The sequence below is a fragment of the Leptonotus elevatus genome, chromosome 1 (genome assembly GCF_054856555.1).
Source record: "Leptonotus elevatus isolate MCC_2025b chromosome 1, RoL_Lele_1.0, whole genome shotgun sequence".
Classification (NCBI taxonomy): Eukaryota; Metazoa; Chordata; class Actinopteri; order Syngnathiformes; family Syngnathidae; genus Leptonotus; species Leptonotus elevatus.
This window is the reverse complement of record NC_141239.1, coordinates 9,661,028-9,683,226: the sequence shown is the minus strand read 5'-3', so window position 1 is coordinate 9,683,226 and position 22,199 is coordinate 9,661,028. Positions and strand designations below refer to the sequence as shown.

General features: G+C 40.5%; 1 protein-coding gene across 2 annotated transcripts in view; it reads left to right on the top strand.

Annotated features, from left to right (window-relative positions):
- Positions 1-22,199, top strand: part of LOC147180640 (guanine nucleotide-binding protein G(olf) subunit alpha) — a 59,097-nt gene that overhangs the window by 9,074 nt on the left and 27,824 nt on the right. The window contains exons 1-5 of one of the 2 annotated variants that reach the window (XM_086079211.1): positions 2,461-3,483; positions 3,701-3,773; positions 6,435-6,489; positions 8,691-8,810; positions 19,817-19,914. In XM_086079211.1, coding sequence (XP_085935337.1) covers positions 3,345-3,483; positions 3,701-3,773; positions 6,435-6,489; positions 8,691-8,810; positions 19,817-19,914 — 485 coding nt within the window. In that variant the 5' untranslated portion in view covers positions 2,461-3,344. Of the gene's footprint in view, positions 1-2,460; positions 3,484-3,700; positions 3,774-6,434; positions 6,490-8,690; positions 8,811-19,816; positions 19,915-22,199 lie in introns of those variants that run through there. The other variant, XM_086079202.1, reaches the window with a different exon arrangement.

Genomic DNA, 22,199 nt, shown 5'->3' with positions numbered 1-22,199 from the left:
TAGGATTCACACATTAAGCATGGAAGAATGGTTTATTAATGAAATATTAAGCCTTAATATTTTATTTCAGTGCTGTTCAGACATGAAACAGACTGCAACCTGTTTGGTAAATGCAGTGCTCAGTTATAAGCCTGAATTTTCAGATTAAAAAAATACAAATCTTACAGTGTACATGTACAAGTTTACTGATTTGTATTTTCTAAATTTGAGTAAAAATTTTTTTTTGCAATAATCAATTTATAGATTCGTATCGAGATTAAATGTAAATAAATATATATATATATTTACACACACACACACACACACACACACACACACACACACACACACACACACACACACACACACACACACCAAAATTGCATTAGATTATAACTTCCAAGTATACAAAAATCCCACAAAATATAAGACATAATTGTAAAATACACAAAACACTTTAAATCAACACGAAAAAATATCAATATAAAAAAAACACACAAAATACATAATTACACAAAACCCCCACTGTATGGAAGAAAACCCCACAGTGATCACAGAAATAACTTCAATCTAACAATTGTAAGAATAAATAAAAATCAATTGAAAATTATCCAACAAAAATCAGACATTGCATAGGCATGGCATGTGAATTGTGGTTTCACAGAATTATATATATATATATATATATATAAAAAACCTCATGAGACAGGTGGTACAATGGTACCCTTGACGACATGTTTCATAGTAGGGTTCTTTTCTTGGTATGCTTTATCTTTGCATCTGTGAATCTAGAGCTGATATACTTTGTCAGAAAGTTAAATTTTTCTCCCGTCTGTCCATCGGACAGTCTCCCGGAACCTTTGTGGCCTGTGACCATGCGGTTTGGCAAATTTGGCTTTTTGAGTTATTTGCAACAGCGGCGTCCTGCTTGCTCATCTACCTCGAAGTCCACTTGCTCAAACAACGACAGATGATGTGATCTGACACTGATGTAGCTTGACCTTGGAGTTGACCTTTTATTTCTTTGACGGTTGTTCTGGGAGCTTTTGTTGCCATTCATTCTTCATTTTGACGACAATTTCCCTCCGGCTGACACATTTTTGAATATGTGCAACTTAATTATTATTTCTTTTTTTTAGGGGTGCCATAATTTTTTGTCCAGGCCTGTTTCATGAGGTTTTTTTTAAATTAAATTAAATTATCAATTTAATCACAATTAAAAAGCAATGTCTGTTTTTTTTATTGGTTCGTGGTTTTTTTCAGTATTTATTTTAAATTTTAGTTAGATTCAAGTTATTTTTGTAACCAGTTTTTTTTGGGTCCACATTTGTATGGGAAAAAAAATCCAAAAATATTATTCAAGTATTAGAAACCAACACAGCTATGATACTAAACTACATAAATATTAGATGAAAAATCCATAAATACAAAAAAAAAAAAAAAGTATTATTATTTTTTTCAACATAAACAGACTGACCTACTGACTGAAAAGTGGGGCTTATGGTCCAATTGGATGTGTAATTAGTACATGTCTCTCAATCCAGATATTCATTTCATTCATTTCATATGTCGCACATCACAAGGCATCCATCTTATCTTTCGGTCACACTCATGACACGTGCAGCTTTATTGTTGTTTCCAACAGTTGATTCTGTGACATTTTGGTTCGTTCAGGTTCATTATCTAGCCATACATTCTCTGTACCGCTTATCCTTACATTTAAAGAAATAAGTAGTTTAACGCAATAAAGGTTGGAATACACTGTTGTGTTCATACTATAAAACTGCCAGACTTTTCTTCATGTATTCCATCCCCCCTATGGTTATTTATCACATTTTCCTCTTTTGCCATTACTGGCACACAAACACACACACACACACACAAAACCCTGAATGCTCATTAAGCTGTAGTTTTGTGCGAATTTGAGGTACAATTAAGTTTATTTTGTGGGGTCTTCAAATAAATTAATCCTTTTGCGCAATGCTCAGTTATAGTCTCGCGAGATTCGCAAACGTCACACGTGATGGTGGTTGCAACGCCGAGCTGTGTGCACTACCGCATCTTACCACTCGAGGGTAGTGTGGGACAGCTTCGCTTGGTGACTTTATTGGGGTTGGGACTTGGGACCGTGCGTGCGTGTGTGTGTGTTGCGCGCGCGTCCAGGATGTTAGCATTTTTTTAAGCATATAGTATTACCATTCAGGTTGCACTGCTTGCATAATACCTCATATTAATGTATGTTAATGTATGTTTATGTTAGCTAATTGAAAAACGGTCAAATCACAACTGCAATTCACAAAAAAACGTATTAATATTTTATTGTTTTCATTCTTATTTCTTTTTATCGTGTACTACACTCAATGCACAACAGCTGCGGTTGAGTTTAGGAGGTGCTCACGGGTCGCCATGTTTGTAGTTTTTAATCGCAGAAGAGGGCGGGCGTAACGGTCCGGAGAAAAAGCTAGAGGCGTTCAATGACAACCACGACTGTCGTTTTTTTTTTGTAGCTGCAACCGATAATGTACCGTTGATCTTACTGAGAGGCGAGGTGCGTTCATGTACAACCGACATGGTAATTTTTGAAGGCAGCGGAGGATGGTAAATCCCGGCACTACAGCGCGTTGCTAGTTCAGGTCAAGGCCGCTGTGCCCATCCCCTCTTGCCAGGCAGCGGTTACAGGCGTCCAGGTTTCCAAGCCCTCCGCCGACCAGTGTGACAGCAAGCATGGCCAGGGACTAAAAAGTCGAGGATTGTTTTCCTGTCGCTTCGGACACGCAGGTTTCGGAAGCGCCGTGTCGCCGCGGGCTAGTTAATGGAACGCTTTAGCGCGCGCGCATGTTGCTTTTCCACCTCTGCGGGCCACGGCTACTTCCTGGTGCCACAGCGAGAGGCAGTGCTGAGTTGAGGAGACACAAATCTTGATAGATAGAGGAGGGAGAGAGCGAAAGAGAGAGAGAGAGAAGAGAGAGAGAGGGAGAAAAGAGAGAGGGGCCGGAGATAGCAACGTTTGGCTACATTCACGGACATTACAAAGGCCTCCCCTCTCTCTCTTTTATTTATTTTTAGTTTTTCCCCCGAAACCATATTTCGGTCTTTAGCCCCCTTTTCGCGGCTGCTCCGTCCAATACCAGGCGGATTGGATGACGCTCGGCTGCGGCTAAAAGCGGAATCATAACGGGGGACGGATTCCTCCCTTCCCGAGAAGCCTCTCGAGAGATTGGTTTCTTTTTTTATTTTTATTTATTTATTATCATCATTCAGAAAAACACTCGACCATTCCGTCACCATTTTAAAGGAACATCCCTGGCGTTGTATTTTGTTTTTGTCGGCGAAGGAAGGGCTTTTTTTTTCGGGGGCGACGGAAGATGGGTTGTTTGGGCAACAGCAAGACTGAAGACCAGCGCATCGACGAGAAGGCTCAGCGAGAGGCGAATAAAAAGATCGAGAAACAGTTGCAGAAGGAGCGACAAGCGTACAAAGCCACGCACAGGCTCTTATTACTCGGTAAGAGTCGTCTTGGGATGATGAAATGTGAGCTAGTAAACCCCCGCTACCCCCATTTTGCTCTTCGTTTATTAGCCAACACGTCTATGACAGCAGCGCCTTGCTAGCATGTCGTGGGGGGGGGGGGGGGGGGGGGTTGATGCAAGGCTACCTCAGAAAATGTGTAGCCCCCACCAAACCACCCCTAATGTGTATTTATTTATGTGTTTATTCAAAGGTGCTGGGGAGTCGGGAAAGAGCACCATAGTGAAGCAGATGAAGATTCTCCACGTCAACGGCTTCAATGCAGAGTAAGTGTTCAATGGATGGATGACGGATGGATGGATGGATGAGGCTCATTTTCATGACCCATCGTCACCCGCCAGCCCGAGGAGGCCACACCATGCGAAGCGCCAGCCCAGCGGTTCTTCCTTCCCCAGGCACTGCAGCGCCTGTTGGGCAGTTACATCCCATCTATCCCCTCCCCTCCTCTCTCTCTCTCCTCTCTCGCTCCCTCGTTCTCTCGCTCCCTCGCTCTCTCTGCATTTCTCTTGCCTCTCTCTCCACGCATGGCGCCATGCATATTGGCACGACCATGTCACGCACATGTCAAATAATTCACTGCTTCCTATTCCATGGGCGAGGGTGGAGGGGTTAAAGGTTGCCATCAATGCAGGGGGTGGGGGGTGGGGGTTTGGGTTGTGGGGGGTGCCTATCGATGATTTGTTTTCGCTGCGAGGGCCTGGCGCGAGCCATTGATCGGGCCAGTGCTCGGTTTGCAATCGCAAAACAGCAATTACATCGCAAAGCGATTAATTGCGAACACCCGGAAGTCGGACACGAGTCGTTTGTTGTGATTTTGAGTTTGTTTGCCCCAGGAAATTGGAACCGTTGCCATCCCAGGCACATTCGCTGTCATATACTGTAACTTTAAATGAAAATGGGCGAGTATTGGCATTCACGACGGTGGCTGATGCCCTCTTGTGGCCATTTCGTGATCAGGAGCTAGAAGTGAGAAGTTGGAATTGCCATTAATTTCATGCCGTTTTAAGAAAACATGTTATATTTGGATTTATAGATCTTTATTTAAAATTATGTCATTGTTTTTTTGAGAATTGTTTTGTTTCAAAAGTACTAGTGGTATCGACACTTGGTATCGGCGACTACTCGATAATCGAATAGTGTGACAGTCTAAAAAAACATCTCAAATTTTAAATAATTAAATAATAAAAATTTTGTACAGGTTGTACAAAATTTTAAGCCATTATTTTTATAATAAGTAATTTTTTCTGGTTTGTTTTGTCATCATTTGGCTAGTACTTTGCTGATAACCTGAAATCACACACATAGGAGATGAGTTCCAGGCACAAGTGATATTTTAAATCTAGTAAAACTCATGTTTTAAATCGTACTGCCATGATAAGTTTACTTTTTCTCGTTCTGTGATTATCCAATATTTATGCTTGTACTGACTAAAAACAGGCAAAGGAGATCACATAATGCCTTCCCAGGCACTTTTTCATCATAAATGATCATTTAAAATACACAATACCGGTCACATTGTAATCCATAGCTGTTGTTTTTTTTCCTAGCATTTTTGTCCTCATTTTGCTGATACTGATAACCTGAAAACGATGCGCTAAGGAGATCAGCAGATGCTGTCTGCCCCAGGCCCCGAGGTCATCATAAATAATAATTTGAACACATTTTGAAGTCACATTTTGACAATTAGCTTCTTTTTTTTTTTATGCCGTCCCACATCTTTTTTTGTCTTCACAAAATTATCATTTTAAATATTGCAAAGGTTGCATTTTAGGTCATATTTCTACACTAGCAGAGGACGCGAGTTCGAGTCCGGGCTTCGGCCTTCCTGGGTGGAGTTTGCATGTTCTCCCCGTGCTTGCGCAGGTTTTCTCCGGGTTACTCCGGTTTTCTCCCACATTCCAAAAACATGCACAGAAAGGTTGATTGAGCACTCTAAATTGTCCATCGGTGTGATTGTGAGCGCGGATGGTTGTTCGCTTCTGTGTGCCCTGCGATTGCCCCGCCTACCGCCCGAAGCCAGCTGGGATAGGCTCCTGCACCCCACGCGACCCTTGTGAGAAATAAGCGGTTAAGAAAATGGATGGATTTCTTCACTTAAGTTTTCTTATTCTAGTTCCATTGTTTTTGTCATCAGGGTGCTGATAACCTGAAAACGGCGTATAAAGGATATCAGCCTTTTGGGAATTTTACGTTTTGGGATGTGGTGTCCTAAAAAAATAGAGGTAGAGCATTATTATAGTACTGTGCTGTGTTGTATTTTTTTAATTTTTTTTACCTCTTTCTTGCACAGTTAACAACAGTGAGTTTATTAGCAAAAACTATTACTGATTCAGCCTTTTTGTACAGCTGCAGGTTTGAACAAAGTCACATTTTCAGACCACGTAAATGCAATTTAACGCCTCGTTGACTAAATATGACCATGATGTTGTTTGAAAATCGAATCAACATATTATTTACAAAGCTTTCCAAAGAAAATCTAGCAGTCTGTCATTTTTAAGACCGGATTTAAGGTGGTCATTTTTAAGGATCATAATTTTGTTGTCAAGAATGATAGATGGTGTGCATGGTTCAATTTCCACTTGTAAGTGGAGCTGCTGACATCCACTCGAATCCAAACTGGCTCCGTCCCGGCGTCTTCGGGTGGCCTCCAGGAACCAGGATGTGCACAGATGTGCACAGAGTTTTGGCGCTCTACTGAGCGGCCGTCTGTGTCACACCCGTCACGGGACGCATGCCAGGCATCAACAAAAAAACACAGGCAAATTGTAAAAGAAGTACCTCCAGCGACCGCTCCCAACAGTTTCTATCTTTTGTTCACCCCCCTGACAAATTCAACCCATCTCGCTATCTGGACGACCAATCGTTTGTGGCCCTGCCGTACATCGCGCTTTTCATAACCCGCTCGCTCTCGTTGTCTTCCTATGCAGGGAAAAGAAACAGAAAATCCAGGACATCCGGAAAAACGTCAAGGATGCCATAGTGGTGAGTTGGCCCGCTGACTCATGTCACCCCGTTTTATTGCAGGGCGTCCTCGGTTTCGGATGGCACAACATGCAACGTTTTAAGGTTTTTAAAGGCGTGCGATGAAGTACTTTGTGCAGCGGTGGGCGTGGTTCAAGAAGGCATGCTCAGTTACCGCTGTATTGATTTTATATCTATGGCCTTGAAGAGTTTTTCATATGGTAACTATGAGAGCTCTGAATTGCATCCAAAATATTAATTTGACATTTGTGTTCATGTCAGACGTTCAAACTGAAAAAAAAAAAACACATTACAGTCCAACAAATTAAAAGTCCATTTTTATGCATGTAATCTAGCGTCATATGTTTACAAATCTCATTCAAACGAGACCTGTGCGGTGACGCAGTGTATCAACCCAAAGAAAGGTTTTCCTTCTTAGTTTAAAACAACGCACTTGAATCTCCCAGATCCCGTGCCGTACCCTGGCCTGGCCAATGACAGAACCCAGGATTTTTTTTTTTTTCTCCTTGATCCCATTTTCAATCCATCCCCATTGTGTTGGACTAGCCTCATCCTAGCTAGCGTTAAGCTAGTTCGTCGCTCAGGTCGGGGGTCTAACTTGTATGGAGACGTGAGTGACATGCATTCTATGACCCATTTTGACTCGAACCCGAAAATTCTGATTCGGCATTCATTTTCAATGGCCAATTTGCAACTGAGTTCGAGTCGCTACCTATTCTAGCACAGCCCTAGCAATTATAAGACTATACTGCTACGTTAGCATAGGTTAGCGAGAGACTACATATTACGACTTTGTACAAATTTGGGTTCGGTCACTCCGTAACCCAAGCGTTGGTCCTAAAAAATAATATTCTTCCATTTCAAGTACAGTGGTAACTTGACTTATGACTGACCAGATTTACGCTTCTTTAACATTTTGAACACAACAGTAAACTGTACGGCTCTTCACAGGTACACGTTTGATTAAAAACAAAATGCAAACAACAATAAAAAGATCCAATAGCAGATAAACTCGTTGTACACGACAGATTTTATAACGTGTGAGCAGATTGATGCTGCAGGTAATAAAAACATTTTCACGGTAGCAAAATTAAGTCAAAGGATCGACAGTTGCAATGCAAAGGGGAAAACCTCAAAACGTTATGAAACAGAATAACCCAATTTTTTTTGGAACGCAGTTTAATGATACCTCGCAGTTACGCGTTTGATAAAAGCACAAAGCAAACGGCACTAATTAGACAGGTTTCCCTACCAGGAAAGCATATTGTACGTTTAGTGTTTGAGCAGACTGACACAGTCCATAACAGATGTTTGCATTGCAGCGATTGTGCACTATATTGAAAAAAAAAAAAGGTTTAGTGAATAAAAACACAAATACAAACTACAGTAATTAGACAATGTACTGTAGTATCAGGAATGCGTGTCGAACATAAGTAACAAAACAACTGAGTCTGTAGTTTACTAACCTTTTTTTTTTTTTTAACACAAAGCATGTTTTATGTTTAATGTTTAAGAGGAATTGAGCTGTATATACCGGTAATACATAAAACGTGTTTTCATAGCAATGATGGTGCCATATATTGGAAGAAAACCCATCTGTACCACCTGAAAACATACAAATAGAAAATGAATTGATAATTCAATTAAAATGTAAATAAGTGAAATGAAAAAAAAAAAATTCTAAGTGATTAAATGTATTGTACTTACTAGTAAAACTGAATAAAAAGTATTGCACTGGATTCATAAAAAGTTAAAATCACTGCAAGACGCACAGGTTGAACATTTAATCCAGTTATTCTTTCACGTACCACTAGAGAGAGCCCATGTACCACCAGTGGTACTTGTACGTGAAATTGTACGAAAAAAAACAAAACATCTAAATGATTAAATGCAAATGTATTGTATTTGCTAGTAAAACCAAATCAAGTGTACTGGACTGGATTAATAAAAAGTTAACATCACTGCAAGACGCCCAATACTTAATTCAGTGATTCTTTCACCTACCACTAGAGGGAGCCTATCAACCAACAGTGGTACTTGTACCACACTGAGAATCACTGTCTCAGGTAGTCCGTAGCTGGCTGATACGCAGATCCGGTCCGTTACATACTCGACATTAAACAATACTGTATCACAATAGCTAATTCCGCTTTTCGTGCTAATTGTGTGTTTTTTTTTTCTCTCCCCCAATCTCTGTGCAGACGATAGTGTCGGCGATGAGCACTTTAATACCCCCTGTCCCGCTAGCCAACCCAGAGGACCAATTCAGGATCGAATACATCAAGAGCATAGCACCTCTCTCTGACTTTGACTACTCACAGGTAAGACGCTCTTCGTTTTTTCTCCCCCGTACGCATGTTGAAGTTTCAGTTTCGAGGTCACGTGTGCGAAAGCCCCCCAAACGCCGGATGTGCAGCGTGGCAAAGCTGCAGATGAGCGCCGAGCTTGAGAATAAGACCGCTGGGGGTTCAAATGTTTCCTTGTTGTTGTGTTTGTTGTTGTCAGCAGCAGAATTGTGGGCTCAAGAAACTATTATCCACTTACGATCTTTGATGGAATTCTCGATTCGCCACGCTTGGTTAGCGCTTTTGCTCGCTGTAAACAGCATTCTCTTGAAGTTTTCACGACCCGAATTTTGCGTAACGGAATTGCGCAGTTGTGCCTCAACGTACGCTGCTACGTAAAGAGTAACTTTTAGGATATACAATAGTTTTTTTTTCATGCCACTGTTAAAAACGATATTAGATCATAATAATCCAACGACATCCTTTCTAAGAGCAACTGACTAAACTCTCAAGAATTTTGAACACAAATTGAAATGAAGCGCAACAAATGAAATAGCTTAGGTTAAAAATAGAAATAAAATAGACTGGCTTTGTTCACAAAAATTGCACTTCAAACAAATATGAGCACATAACATACCTGTAAAATGAGATGTCTTTTGTGTCCTTCAGAATGTCCTCTCGTCTTTCACCTGTGTTCAAAACTGGAATGGCTGCTTGGGAACTGTAACTATATTTTAGGCAATTTGTCCGCAGCATTTCTTTCAACTCTGGTTTGTCAACAGTGGTGAACGGCTCCGTTGGCTCCATCTCTTTCGCTATGATGCGAGTAACACGTCATAATTGCAAGCTGTTGGGATATGGACGGTCCTCCATGTCCCAGTCCCACCATGTTTAAAAAAAAAAAAAATCTAAAATATACAGTTAGAGAAGTTGGGTGGGATGGTTTGTGGTAAATAGTTAGTCCGATCTGTCAGTCGGAGATAGTTCATCTGTTAATTATTTGGTCATTTCAGTTCGTTTACCAGTAAGTTAGTTCATGTTTCATCGTTTCTGTAGTAAGGCTGGGCAATAAATCGAATGAATTCGATACATCGTCATTTTAAAAATCGAATCGTTGAAAATGTTCTACATCGTGAAATCAAATGTTGTCTTTCGGATTATTAAAAGCTCTTATGTCGTGTTACATTCAAATGTTTTTTTGTGGCAGAATACTGGATGGGTGCTTTACAAGACATGTTTACAATAGCTGCTAACCACTTAAATGTGGCATTTAAGAAAAAACTATGAATGTTAAGTTTATGTCAAAACAAATTTAGATTCAGTATACATTATTGTTGTCTGAACATTTTGCACAGGAATTATTTTTGAATAAATAAAACCTTTAAATAAATGTTTGTTGGGTTTATTAGATTAAAATCGATTAAAATCGTAATCGTCCGTAATCGAGATTTTATTTTTGGGCCTAATCGCCCAGCCCTAGTCTGTAGCTAGTCAGTCAGTTAGTTTGTCATTCAGTTAGTTAGCCAGTCAGTTAGTGAGTAGGTCAGAGTGTATTTGTTAGTGAGTCAGTGAGTTAGTCAGTCTGTAAGTCCAATATTTTGTATGTCAGTTTGTCGGGAAGTTAGTCGAGCAGTTTGTCTGTTAGTTTTGATAGTCACTCAGTCATACAGTTAGTTAGTGGAGTTAGACATTTAGCTAGACAGCTAATCAGTTTGTCAGAACGGTAACCCGGTGGCCCGGTGCCACGATACCGAAGTGTATATGATTGGTCCCGTTGGAAGTGTAGCTCATGGAGAGTGTTATTTTAATCATTTGTTTTTATTTGTTTATATAATGCCGGTCAGTGGTAACTCCCTTTATTAAAAAAATAATAATAATAATTACACAGTACATTTAAAACACTAAATATGAAATAATCATTAAGAGCTAAGTATTGTATTATAAATATACAGGGGACAGTATTGCTTCTAAGAGGGCCACCACCCAAAAAAGGCTTAATGTCGGACCCTGTCGTCTGTCAGGCAGGCGGTTAACTAGTTTGTCCTTTTGGCGTCAATGTAACAGTCCACCTTCCAGAACAATAAATGATCCTATCGTCACGTCAACCTCCGTGAACCAGGAAGTAGCCTGCCAGCAAACAAACAGGTGGATCTTACTGTTGCAATCATGAGCTTCCTTGTATGGACTCAGGCTCACTTGCAAAATATTATGAAGCCATCTCACCAGCGTGTTTGCATGTTTCTCTTTCACACCCGGGCTACCCGCATTTGCGACCGTCGGACAACCCAAACACCAGCAGCTGATCGCAAAGGCGGCCACCACCATGTTGCCGCTGGCCGCACTCTCAACCTTTGCCTCGGCCGACCATAAAACTTTCCCCCGCGAGCAATTTGCTTTCTTTCACGAGGTCGGCTGCAAACTTGAGTGTTCTTCCTTTGGCTACTTGAGCACAAAACGGAGTATGTCTTTCTTTTCTCTCTCTAGACAAGTCTGGAAAAAAATAAGAATCTCTGTGTGTGTACAGCAGCTCGGTAATATGAAACATTGCGAATGCTATTGAAAAAACATAAATATAATGAAATGCAGTATTTACTCGAGTTCGTACATTTATTTGCATTTCAGGATCAATAGACATTCTTGAGAGTAAGGAGTGTTAAAAAAATCCATTCAGCAATATATCGCCATATTACAGTGCGCAATTCTCGAATTGATTCGATATGCGGCCGACGAGATGTTCAAACATCAATTTTTGAAATATTCAACACAACGTCTGACTTAGGGTTAGGGTTCACACTTAAAACATGGAAGAATGTTATATTAATGGAACGTTAAGCCTTAATATTTGTTCTATTTCGTCCCTCCCGACCGTCAGGAGGCGGTGCTGAAACAGCACGGAAATCCCCCACGCACAGGCGTCACTCAAGAAGCAATTCATAAAAGGTCATTCCCAGGGTTCCGGCTGACGAGATCCTCATGTATAAAAGAGGATAGCAACCGGAACCCAGTCTCTTTTACCTTCCCGCGCGGTTCACTCACGTTGTTTACCGCTGTTCTTCGTAGCCGTCGCTGGTGGTTGACCGGGGCTGCGGGTGTTCCCCGCCCCCTTTGGCTGTGACAGCTCGGTGTATTTTGTAGGGGTGTGAATTGCCCAGTACCTGGCGATTCGATTCGTATCACGATTCATAGGTCACAATTTCGATTCGATACCGATTAATCCCGCTACGAATCTATACATTGATTATTGCGATTTTTTTTTTTTTTTACTAAAATTTGTACACTGTATGTAAATGTATTTATTGATCTGAAAATTCAGGCTTATAACTGAGCCACTGCATTTAACAAACAGGTTGCAGTCTGAAATAAAAATATTAAGGCTTAACGTTCCATTAATATAACATTCTTCCATTAATGTGTGAATCCTAACCCTAAGTAAGACATTTTGTTGAATATTTCCATGAAAAAATTGATGTTTAAAAATCAATTCGGCCGCATATTGAATCGATTCGAGAATTGCGTGCTGTAAAATCGCGATATATTGCCCAATCGATTTTTTCTGACGCCCCTAGTATTTTTGTAACTTGTTAAATACAGTGGCTCAATTATAAGCCTGTTTAAGTTTCAGAAAAAAATAAATAAATCATGCAAATCTTACAGCGTACATGTACAAGTTTACTGATTAGTATTTTCTAAATGTGAGTTTAAAAAAATCGTAATATTCAATTTATAGATTCGTATCGGGTTTAATCAACATTGAATCGAATCGTGACCTATGAATCGTACGGATTGAATCGCCAGGTACACAATTCACACCCCTAATTGACAGTATATTACAGTTTATGTCACATACTATTATGGAGAAATAGTAGTCCACACTTGAATTCATCTGAGTTAGTCAAGCTGTTAATCAGTTTGATGGTTGCTTCAAGATAGCGTAAGCACTTGTCAAGCTGCGAGGAAGATTTGAAGCCACGCCCCTCACAAAAAGTGCATGTGACATGAAGCTGTATGTAAACCGTGCCGACGTTAGCTAAGGCTGCTACGTTGGTAGCATGGCTTATTCATGTTGGAAAGTTGCCCGACGAGATGTTACTGGTTTGATGTTGTATTTTGTGTGTGTCCAATATTCAGTTAAAAAGTTGCCGGTAGCCATTGTTAGTCATCAATTCCTCTGCGATATGATGTGCTTTGGGGCTACCCTTTTGGTTAGCAACAGAGTTGAAATGCGCTCCCTACTTTAATGTCCATGTGTGAACATCAGTGGCTCTAAACTCAAATAATTTTTGGGGATGAGAAAAGGATGTTTGTTGTCTTTTCAAGTTTGTATGACTTAAATGTTTGCGTGTATGTAACACATGCTATAGCAAACACAATGTTGACTTTTGTATACGTCTTTTTATGGAAACGAGTAGAATATTTAGTTACATGCACTGGCCTATGCAAATGCAAACAAATACGAGCGCTGCCGCTATGCTAGCCTTGCTACGAGCCCGACGCATTTCCGTACGGAAACCCGTTTTGGCCGTTAACCCGCCGTCAATATTGAGCAAAGGCCCTCTCAGGGCTATGAAGCAAAAAAAACAACAACAAAAAACAGGTTAGCGTTTTGTCTTGTGTTTGTTTGCCCTAGAGCTAGAGTTACAGTGTCGTGTGGCAGGTGAGCTTCAACTTCACACTAGCCACGCCCACTGCTCTACTTTGTGTGCGGGTGCTTGTTACTTAACGTGCAAGTTGTGTTAATTTTTACACCACACGTGTCAAGTGACATCATTCCAACGTGGCACATTTTGATACACTTTATGGCGCTGTAAGGAGAATAGAAAAAAAATTAATAATTTGATTTCCTTCCATCCATATTCAGTTCGAGTGCGCTCGCACAGTTTTGCTATTTTGGACAGGGAAGAGGAAACTGCGCTTCTCTGAGAAGTCACAAATTAATCAAACTACCATGTTCATCTTTCTGTTCAGGAAATGCAAGTGAATCACCAATAATTAATGTGCTCTACTAGTTTTTTGGGATAAAAAATAAATAATAATAATTAAAGCTGCAAGTAGTGATAAATGGCGAAAACTTATTTTCTTGCTCCAAAAATCACACTTTCATCAACTGTCATTTTTGGATGAAATGATTTTCATATCCTTGATGTTTCGTACGCTCTGCAAGTTTTATTCTTCACTTTCCCTAGATCTGGTGATGCATTGCAGTTTATTTTCTTCCAAAGTATTGCAAAGTCATACGGCAATAATAACTTCCCCCCCGACAATCTTTTATTATATTGGTCATTATTAACTGGAGGAGTTTGTGGTTATTGTCGTTGATCTTTTAATAACTTGACCCAGAAGAATTGCCTTACGACGGGAAAGCCCGCTCGCTCTTCTAACTTTGCTTAACGGCGACAGATGTATGCTTTTTATTTAATTTAGGATTTAAGCGCCTTTTAAGGTGTCCCAATTAGGGGTGTTCTGATCAGGGTTTTATGCTGCCGATTCCAATGCAATAATCATGCGTGACACCGATTCCGATCACATGGATTAGCCGCACATTTTTTTCTTTTAGAGCTGCCCACTAACGATTATTGTAATAATTGTTATTAATGAATTGTTAAATCCGATTTTGTATTTTTTTTTAAACATGCTATCCCAATTTCCCTCCCTTTATTATCCAAAAACATTATTTCAGGTTCACAGCGCAGAAAATGCATAAATTTATATCATGATTCAAGGCTGCCACAAATTAAGCATTAAGATAGTCTACTAGTCACCGATGGCATAGACACAATTAGTCAACCAATCTGATCATACGTCAATCGCAAGCAGCTGCTCTTGTATTGCTATGTCAGAAATGAAATGTTTTTTTTAGATGCTCGTTTATCACTGCCGTGCTGCTACGAATGGCAGGTTTGCACGGAATTAAGTATTTTGGGTGAAATGTGACCCAGCCTTGGGATTACAATGACGACTGCGCATGTGCATCACAGAATAAATAAATGTCAACTATTAAAGGAATTGGCGACCGTTTTCATTGCCAATTTATGGATTAGGGATGCTATGCTATACACAGGCTGGTTGGTATGAGCTGTAGGTGATCGTTTTTATGTGATTGGCAGTCCAAGGCATTGATTGGCATATGCTGATCAGGTATTTTTCCGCGGCAATCGGCCGATCAGGAGTACTAGTCTTAATTCGTTCACTGCCATAAATTCATTTAAAAAAAAGATTATTAAAAATTCGGGGCGTCAGGCGATTAAAGTTTTTAATCGTAATTAATGGCATGACTTCACTAGTTAACTCGCGATTAATCACAAATTTAATATCTGTTCTAAATGTACAATAAAAAAATTCTAGGTTTTCATACTCTTGTTAACAAAAGTGGGAAATAAAAAATAAAAAAACTAATAGAAATAGTTAAAATGATTTTTTGACGTTTGTAGCTGTCAATGGCAGTGAATGAATAAAAAAGAAAAGAAGAAAAGATAAAAAATGTGGGGCGTCAGGCGATTAAAGTCTTTAATCGTAATTAATGGCATGACTTCACTAGTTAACTCGCGATTAATCACAAATTTAATATCTGTTCTAAATATACAATACATTTTTTCCTAGGTTTTCATACTCTTGTTAACAAAAATGGAAAAAAAATGTTAAACCAATAGAAATAGTTCAAATGAATTTTTGACGTTTATAGCCGTCAATGGCAGTGAATGAGTTAATAAAGGGTTGCGACCACTCAATTCTGATAATGCAGAGTAACAGCTCCCATTACCATGATGACTGGGGGCGGAGCTAGCGCATTGTGACAATGCGAGGCTACTCCACGTTTCCGACTTGGCGACTTTGTTGCTATATTTAGCGACTTCCCTGACCCCCGTGAGCGATTATTTTTTTTCCGCAAAAGCGACTAGCAACCATCTAGTGACATTTTGTGGTGTCATTGGTGACTACTGGAGACGCTGAGACTCACTCCAGGGCAAATGTTCACCCCCTCCGCAGCCAGACTGCAAATGAATGGTGTTTGTATGAAGCCATCACAGGCTAACTTAACCAGATCACCCCCATAAAGACTAGTGAAGGCCGCTTCAACACCACTGCAGCTCTGCTTACCTTTAAATTTCACACTTGATGGGACTCCATTTGTGTTTTGTATACACGCCATTGAAGAGTCAATGTTCAATAATAAATCGCATGAGATTTAGTCGTCCTTTGGATCAACCTGACTTGCGGTGTTCGGAGTCAACGCGCCAATCACGATCAGTCGCCGAGGCGAGACGCTTAATACCCGTCACAGGAAAGGGTTAAAAAAAAAGAAAGAAAGTGTTGAAGCAAATTCCCTCCTGGTCTCTGAGTGTTATCAGTTGCTCTGTAGGGCACTGCAGCACACTGCATTTATTCAAAAGCCCAGTGTCACACGCCTCTGTGGAAAAGAGCCCTGAGGAGCACACGCAGCCTCCAACAATATCCCCCCCCACCCCCCCCACACACACACACATACACACCTAAAACCGCTTCCACCATCAGCGCCCTTGCTTCTTGCACCCCCATACCCGGCGTCCGCGCTCGGTCGGGCGGCCCATCCTCGGACTTTGAGCCCCTCCTTCGTTGTGAGATTTGGCAAGAAGCGGCGCAAGGAGAATGTAATCAGTAAATCTTATTCAGGGCAGCTGAAAAGAAAGCAAACACGCTACCGTTCCTTTTGTGCGGTTGAACGCAGCAACCGTGCTAGTAAAAGAAAAAGAAAATTATGAAGTCGTGAAAAAGGCTGGCAAGTTCATCCTGGTCATGAGTGGGGAGCCCGCATTGAGTGAAGCTAACGTGCTAGCGGCAACAATTTATTTAGTTAAATAATGCCTGCGTGTTCTCATTGATGTTTTTTTTTAAAAGGAGCCACTTTCACATGGCATCCATCCGTCCGTCCATCCGTCATCTATACCGCTCGTCCTCATTGGGGTCATGGTTGAGTTGGAGCCAATCCCAGCTCACTTTGGATAAGCGGCCCGATACATTCCGGAATGGTCGCCAGCCAATCGCACAACACAAAGGCAAACACGGCTCACATTCGCACCTAAGGACAAGTCAAGTCTTAACTTAACCCAACAAGCATGTTTTTAAAATGTGGGAAGAAGCGGAGAAGAAAGTCTAGAACTGAGATTTAAAGGCGAACCACTAGGGCACTGTGCTGCTGAGCTTGTCGCATTCGGGATGGGTATTGTTAAGATAACCATAACTGCTTATCGATCTGGTACTTTAACATATTCTTAACTGTCCTTTTTTTTTTGTTTGTTAGAAAAAAATATTAGAATTAACACTGCTCTTTAAAATCATTTTATATAAATTAACTTGTGTTGCAACTCCTTGCCTCCTTCAAAAATTCAAAGTGAAATAATCTCACTTCATAGATGTTGTTTACTGTTTGTTTGTAAGTAATATTATTTTAAAAATAAAGCATACCCCTCCCCCATTTGAATGAGAGTAAATGAACACTCTCGTTGAGTCTTTGCGGACCTGTGAATAATTTCTGGGTACGTTTGAAGTTGTCTCCCTTTTTAAAGCGATCCACCACTTTTTCGGCTCCACCTACAGGCCTGGAGTGGAACAATAGCCACTCCTGATGATATTTCAGAACCAGGCCTCTCGCAATTCATGTTCGCTGCCTTGGCAGAGGTCTGCTCTCTGATAAGTGCGCAGCGAACAGTTATTGGTTGTCTTCCCCGCTCAACTCAATCACCGGATCTGCCGAGAGGATGTCTCCCAGAGCATGTGATCATTTATCTGCCTCCGGTTGGGAGCTACTTTGAGCCTCTCTGCACAGCGCGAGCGGCGCATAGCCGGCGAGGAGCGCACGCGGTCATGTGGCGCTTCCGGGAGCGGGAGGAGCCCAGAGCCGCGCACGGGAGGACGAGGGGCGATTCGCTCGCCCAATCGTCTTGCAGCAAAGGCAAACACGCAGCACAGAGTCCTGGGAAATGTCTCAAAGTCATTGATAAGAGGGAGCGTCTCTCATAATGCTCCCCATTGTCCCGCAGCAGGATGACGACTAAAAGACGACAACGTTATGTACTGCATCGTCCCAACAACAGGAAGGCTCTCAATGTTTGGAACTTTTGCTTTTTAGAAAGGAGACGCTGCATTTATGATAAACTGACATGTCGGTTGTATTGGCTCGTCCGAAGTGCACGTTCACACGCTCATTTTAGGATTGTGAGACGCTTTCGAAAAGGAGATGCCGTCATCCTACATTAGGGATAGACCGATTATCGGCCAGGCCGATTATCAGATGCCAAATATGGGCATCGGCCTTTTTTACGGATCTGACGACAGATAAAGCTGGTATCTCACTGAGCAGTGAATGCTTGCGGACATCGTGAATTTAGGGTTTTCGTCAGGTTAGTGAAGATATTTCAAACAAATTTAGACAATTTTTCACTTTCTGCGAAGATCTTTTGAAACCTTTTACGAACCCTGACAAAAAAAAACAAATGAGCTACTTTCGCATGCATTTGTCGCTCAGTGAGATACAGGGAACTTTTCATTTATGGATTTATTTACATTTCCACTTTATAAAAAATGATGCTGGCACTGGGAACTCTACACTTTTTTTTTTTATTAAAAAATTAAGAAATGATTTTGAAATTTTGGAAAACAATTCACAGTAGAAAACTTTAGGGAACTATTTACTATTTACTACTTTACTTAACTTAGTTTTTAAATTTAGCGCCCTGCAATTGTTGTCATAATGTTTTAAACAAAGCTGTCAATTCTTTATATGTTAAAAATTAAGAGAAAAGTTTTTATTTTGTTTTATTTTGACGCAAAACTTTTGAATATCGTCTTGAAATATAGGTTATTGTTCTCCTTGACTACTAACAATCGGTTATCGGCTTTGGAAAAAACATATCGGTCTATCACTATCCTACATACAAGTAGGCTATATTTTATGTTTAATCAAAATAAAACATTTGCAATTGCAAACAGGCGCTTTTATTTTGAAAATGAGCGAACCAGTAACTGAATAGCTTTCAAAAAGGTTCTTATGTGATATCGCTTAATTGTTGTTGTTTTTCCCCTCGCTAAAAAATACCAAATAAATCATAATTAGTTAAAAAATTATAATAAGCAAAAATAATTTATAACACACTTTAATGTAAAATAAAATTGTATCCAATTATTCAAATAATCGATTCTAAAAATTGTCGATACTAAACCGCCCTAATCCGAGGCATAACTTAACTGTAGCTACTGTGCCCTGCATTAATATATTCAGACACTACGGAGCCTTGAGATATGAGTGACCCACCCAAATTTTTTCAGTTACAAGTTGGGCCCGTTTTTGTTGTCGTTTTGACTTGCAAGCAGAAATTTGAGATGCAATGAGGTGAGACAGCGTTTGTCTGCTGCCACCCGAGGCTGAGTCGCGACTTCTTGTATTAAGAGAATTTCATGCTTTCATACTGTAACGGATCTGGGTTCGAGATGACCATGTGGTCCCTCCACAATGTTGTGCGCTTTCGAGTTTATCTTCCCTGCCGACTTATTTTGTTCCACCGCGTCTGCCTGCTTCATAATAGATGTTCTTTCATCATGTCGCGACGGTGTCTTTTTCGCTGTGGAGATGTAATAGACGCTGACATGTGGCCATTCCACAATGTTGTGTGCATCTGTGTCTATGTGCCAAGTGTTGCTCTGCCTCCTCTGCAATGAAGGAAAAGTAGATTCTGATGTTTTCATTCCGCGGTGTTGTTTGTGTCCATGTATCTGTTCCGGCAGGATTTTTCCACAATTGTTTGATTCTCCACTTTTATTTTCATCAATTGTAATATACCACAAACATTGCTTAATGTTATTCCAAAAAATTTGCCACCCCCCATTCGCTGTTGAGTAAATAAACACCTCGTGTAGATTGTTTGGGAAATATACTATGTAGCTATGTCATTATGTAGCTGATATCTAAAAAATATAATATTTTGGAATGATTTGGTCACAGAAGACTCCATCTATTTCCCATCATGCTTCACTCACTGCCACTTCCTCTCTTCCCCCCCCCCCCCCCATAGGAGTTCTTTGACCATGCAAAGAAGCTGTGGGACGATGAAGGGGTAAAGGCGTGCTTCGAGAGGTCCAACGAGTACCAGCTTATCGACTGCGCACAATAGTGAGTTTGACTCTTGTTTCTACATAGGTTACACAATTTGCAATATCCTGTTTTTTTTGTTTTTTTTATGGCCTGAAAAGACATCGTCTGTAGTCCTTGTGTGGCAAAAAAAATAAGAAAAAAGCCCTGCGTTGTTCGCCGTTGTCGTGCCATGTGTGTATATGACAGCCGTGTATTTGTTCTTGGTGTGGCAAGACAAGCGGCGGTCGAGTGTTTGTCCTCTGGAAAATTATATGTGTGTGTGTGTGTGTGTGTGTGTGTGACATTTGCAAAGTCTGAGCTGGCCTACATAATGTAAAGACACCCCTCCCCCATTTACTGTAAATACACTCACCAGACACCTCGTAAGGTACACCTGCATAACCCAATACATTCCAATGTCGTCTTCCTCTAGAGGGGCTTAGAATTAATTGATTAATTGACAACTAATCTATTAGTGTAATCTGCTGTTTTTCCCCGTAGTGCATTTATTGATTTTTTTCTCAATTGATATAAATATAAACCTAAAAATTGTTAAAATGTTATTCGATTAATTGTTCAAATAATTAATTGAACAATCGACCCAAGAAATATTCCACAGTGACAGCTAGGGGTGTTAGAAAAAATCGATTCGGCAATATATCGCGATATTACAGCGCGCAATTCTCGAATCGATTCGATATGCGGCCGAATCGATTTTTAAACATCCATTTTTTATGGGAATATTCAACAAAACGTCTTACTTAGGGTTCACACATTAAGCATGTAAGAATGTTATATTAATGGAACATTAAGCCTTACAATTTGTATTTCAGTGCTGTTCAAATATGAAACCGACTGCAACCTGTGTGTTAAATGCAGTGGCTCAGTTATAAGCCTGAATTTTCAGATCAATCAATCAATTTTCATACAAATCTTACAGTATACATGCACAAGTTTACTGATTAGTATTTTCTAAATTTGAGTAAAAAAAAAAAAAAAATCGCAGTAATCAATTTATAGATTGGTATCGGGATTAATCGGTATTGAATCGAATGGTGACCTATGAATCGTGATACGAATCGAAAGGCCAGCTACTAGGCAATTCCCACCCCAAGTGACAGCGCTAGCTGGTTCGAATATTTAGACCAGCTTACATAGTGACCTCTGTTTAGGACAAGCTGAAAGTCACAACAATGTAGCTACACACTTGGGAAGGACAAAGCCATTCAATGTCTGCGCGCACAGTCCGAGGAAAGAATTTTCACATGTACCAATTACAGTCCACTTGCATTAGGGCCAAGTGGGGCAGTGACCCGCAAGTTCCAGCAGATGGGGAAAACGCTGGCTGTGCGCGGCGCGTAACAGTTCGTTAGTTAGTTGGCAACGTTGCGAATGTTGCTTCCAAAAATGGACGTTTTGACATGTGTTGAAGTTTTAAGCGCGTACTAGCGACACCTACCGTACTTTAGGTGGAGCAGCAATCCTGGGTCATGCAACGTGAGCAGTCGAAGTCGCTTTGACTTTGTGGCGGTCGATGACTCGTACCGTGTATGTTAAAATCCATTGCAAATCTATCTACTATGAATTGCCACATCCCAGCGGGACAAAAGCGTATGTGGGTCACCATCGTTTTTTTGGCCCCAGCACCTGCACATACTGTTTTTTGTTTCGTTTTTTTTTTTTTAATTCCAAACAGTTGTACAACTCTTGACGCTGTTTGGAAATACTGATAAAAAGTGGAGTGTGTGGCAAGGCCGGTGCTGATGTTTGGGAGGCTGTTGTAGCGCCACCGCGTGCCTGTAAAGAAAGAAGCTTTCTTCTTCACGTCGTCTGGGTTGACTTGTTGGTGAGCATGAGGACACGCACAGGCCAATTGTGCCCCCCTCCCCATCCCAAAGGTTGGCTGCCTTTATCTGGCAGGCTTCGGTCAAAGGCACACTTAATCAGTGACTTACTTTTAGTGGATTTACAACGTAGGTCTAAGTGTATAATATGACTCTTTTTTTTTTTTTAACATGCACGGTATCTATCCAGTATCGCCCTGTTGGCATTTAAATGAAACAACTTGTGAAAATGAATGTGAGCAATTACACTCGTGTCAACATCAACTATACAATAAAATAAAAAAATTCATGTTAAACATAGTGTTAAAGGTCTTGGACCAGTTCTTCACCTACCATTGATTTAAATGAAGGTTAAGGTCCACTCATCGATTTAATAGTTCCTGCTATATAAAATTGCATATTTAACTCTTTCACTGCCATTGACGGCTTTAGACGTCAAAAATTAATTTGAACTATTTCTATTAGTTTCACATTTTTCCC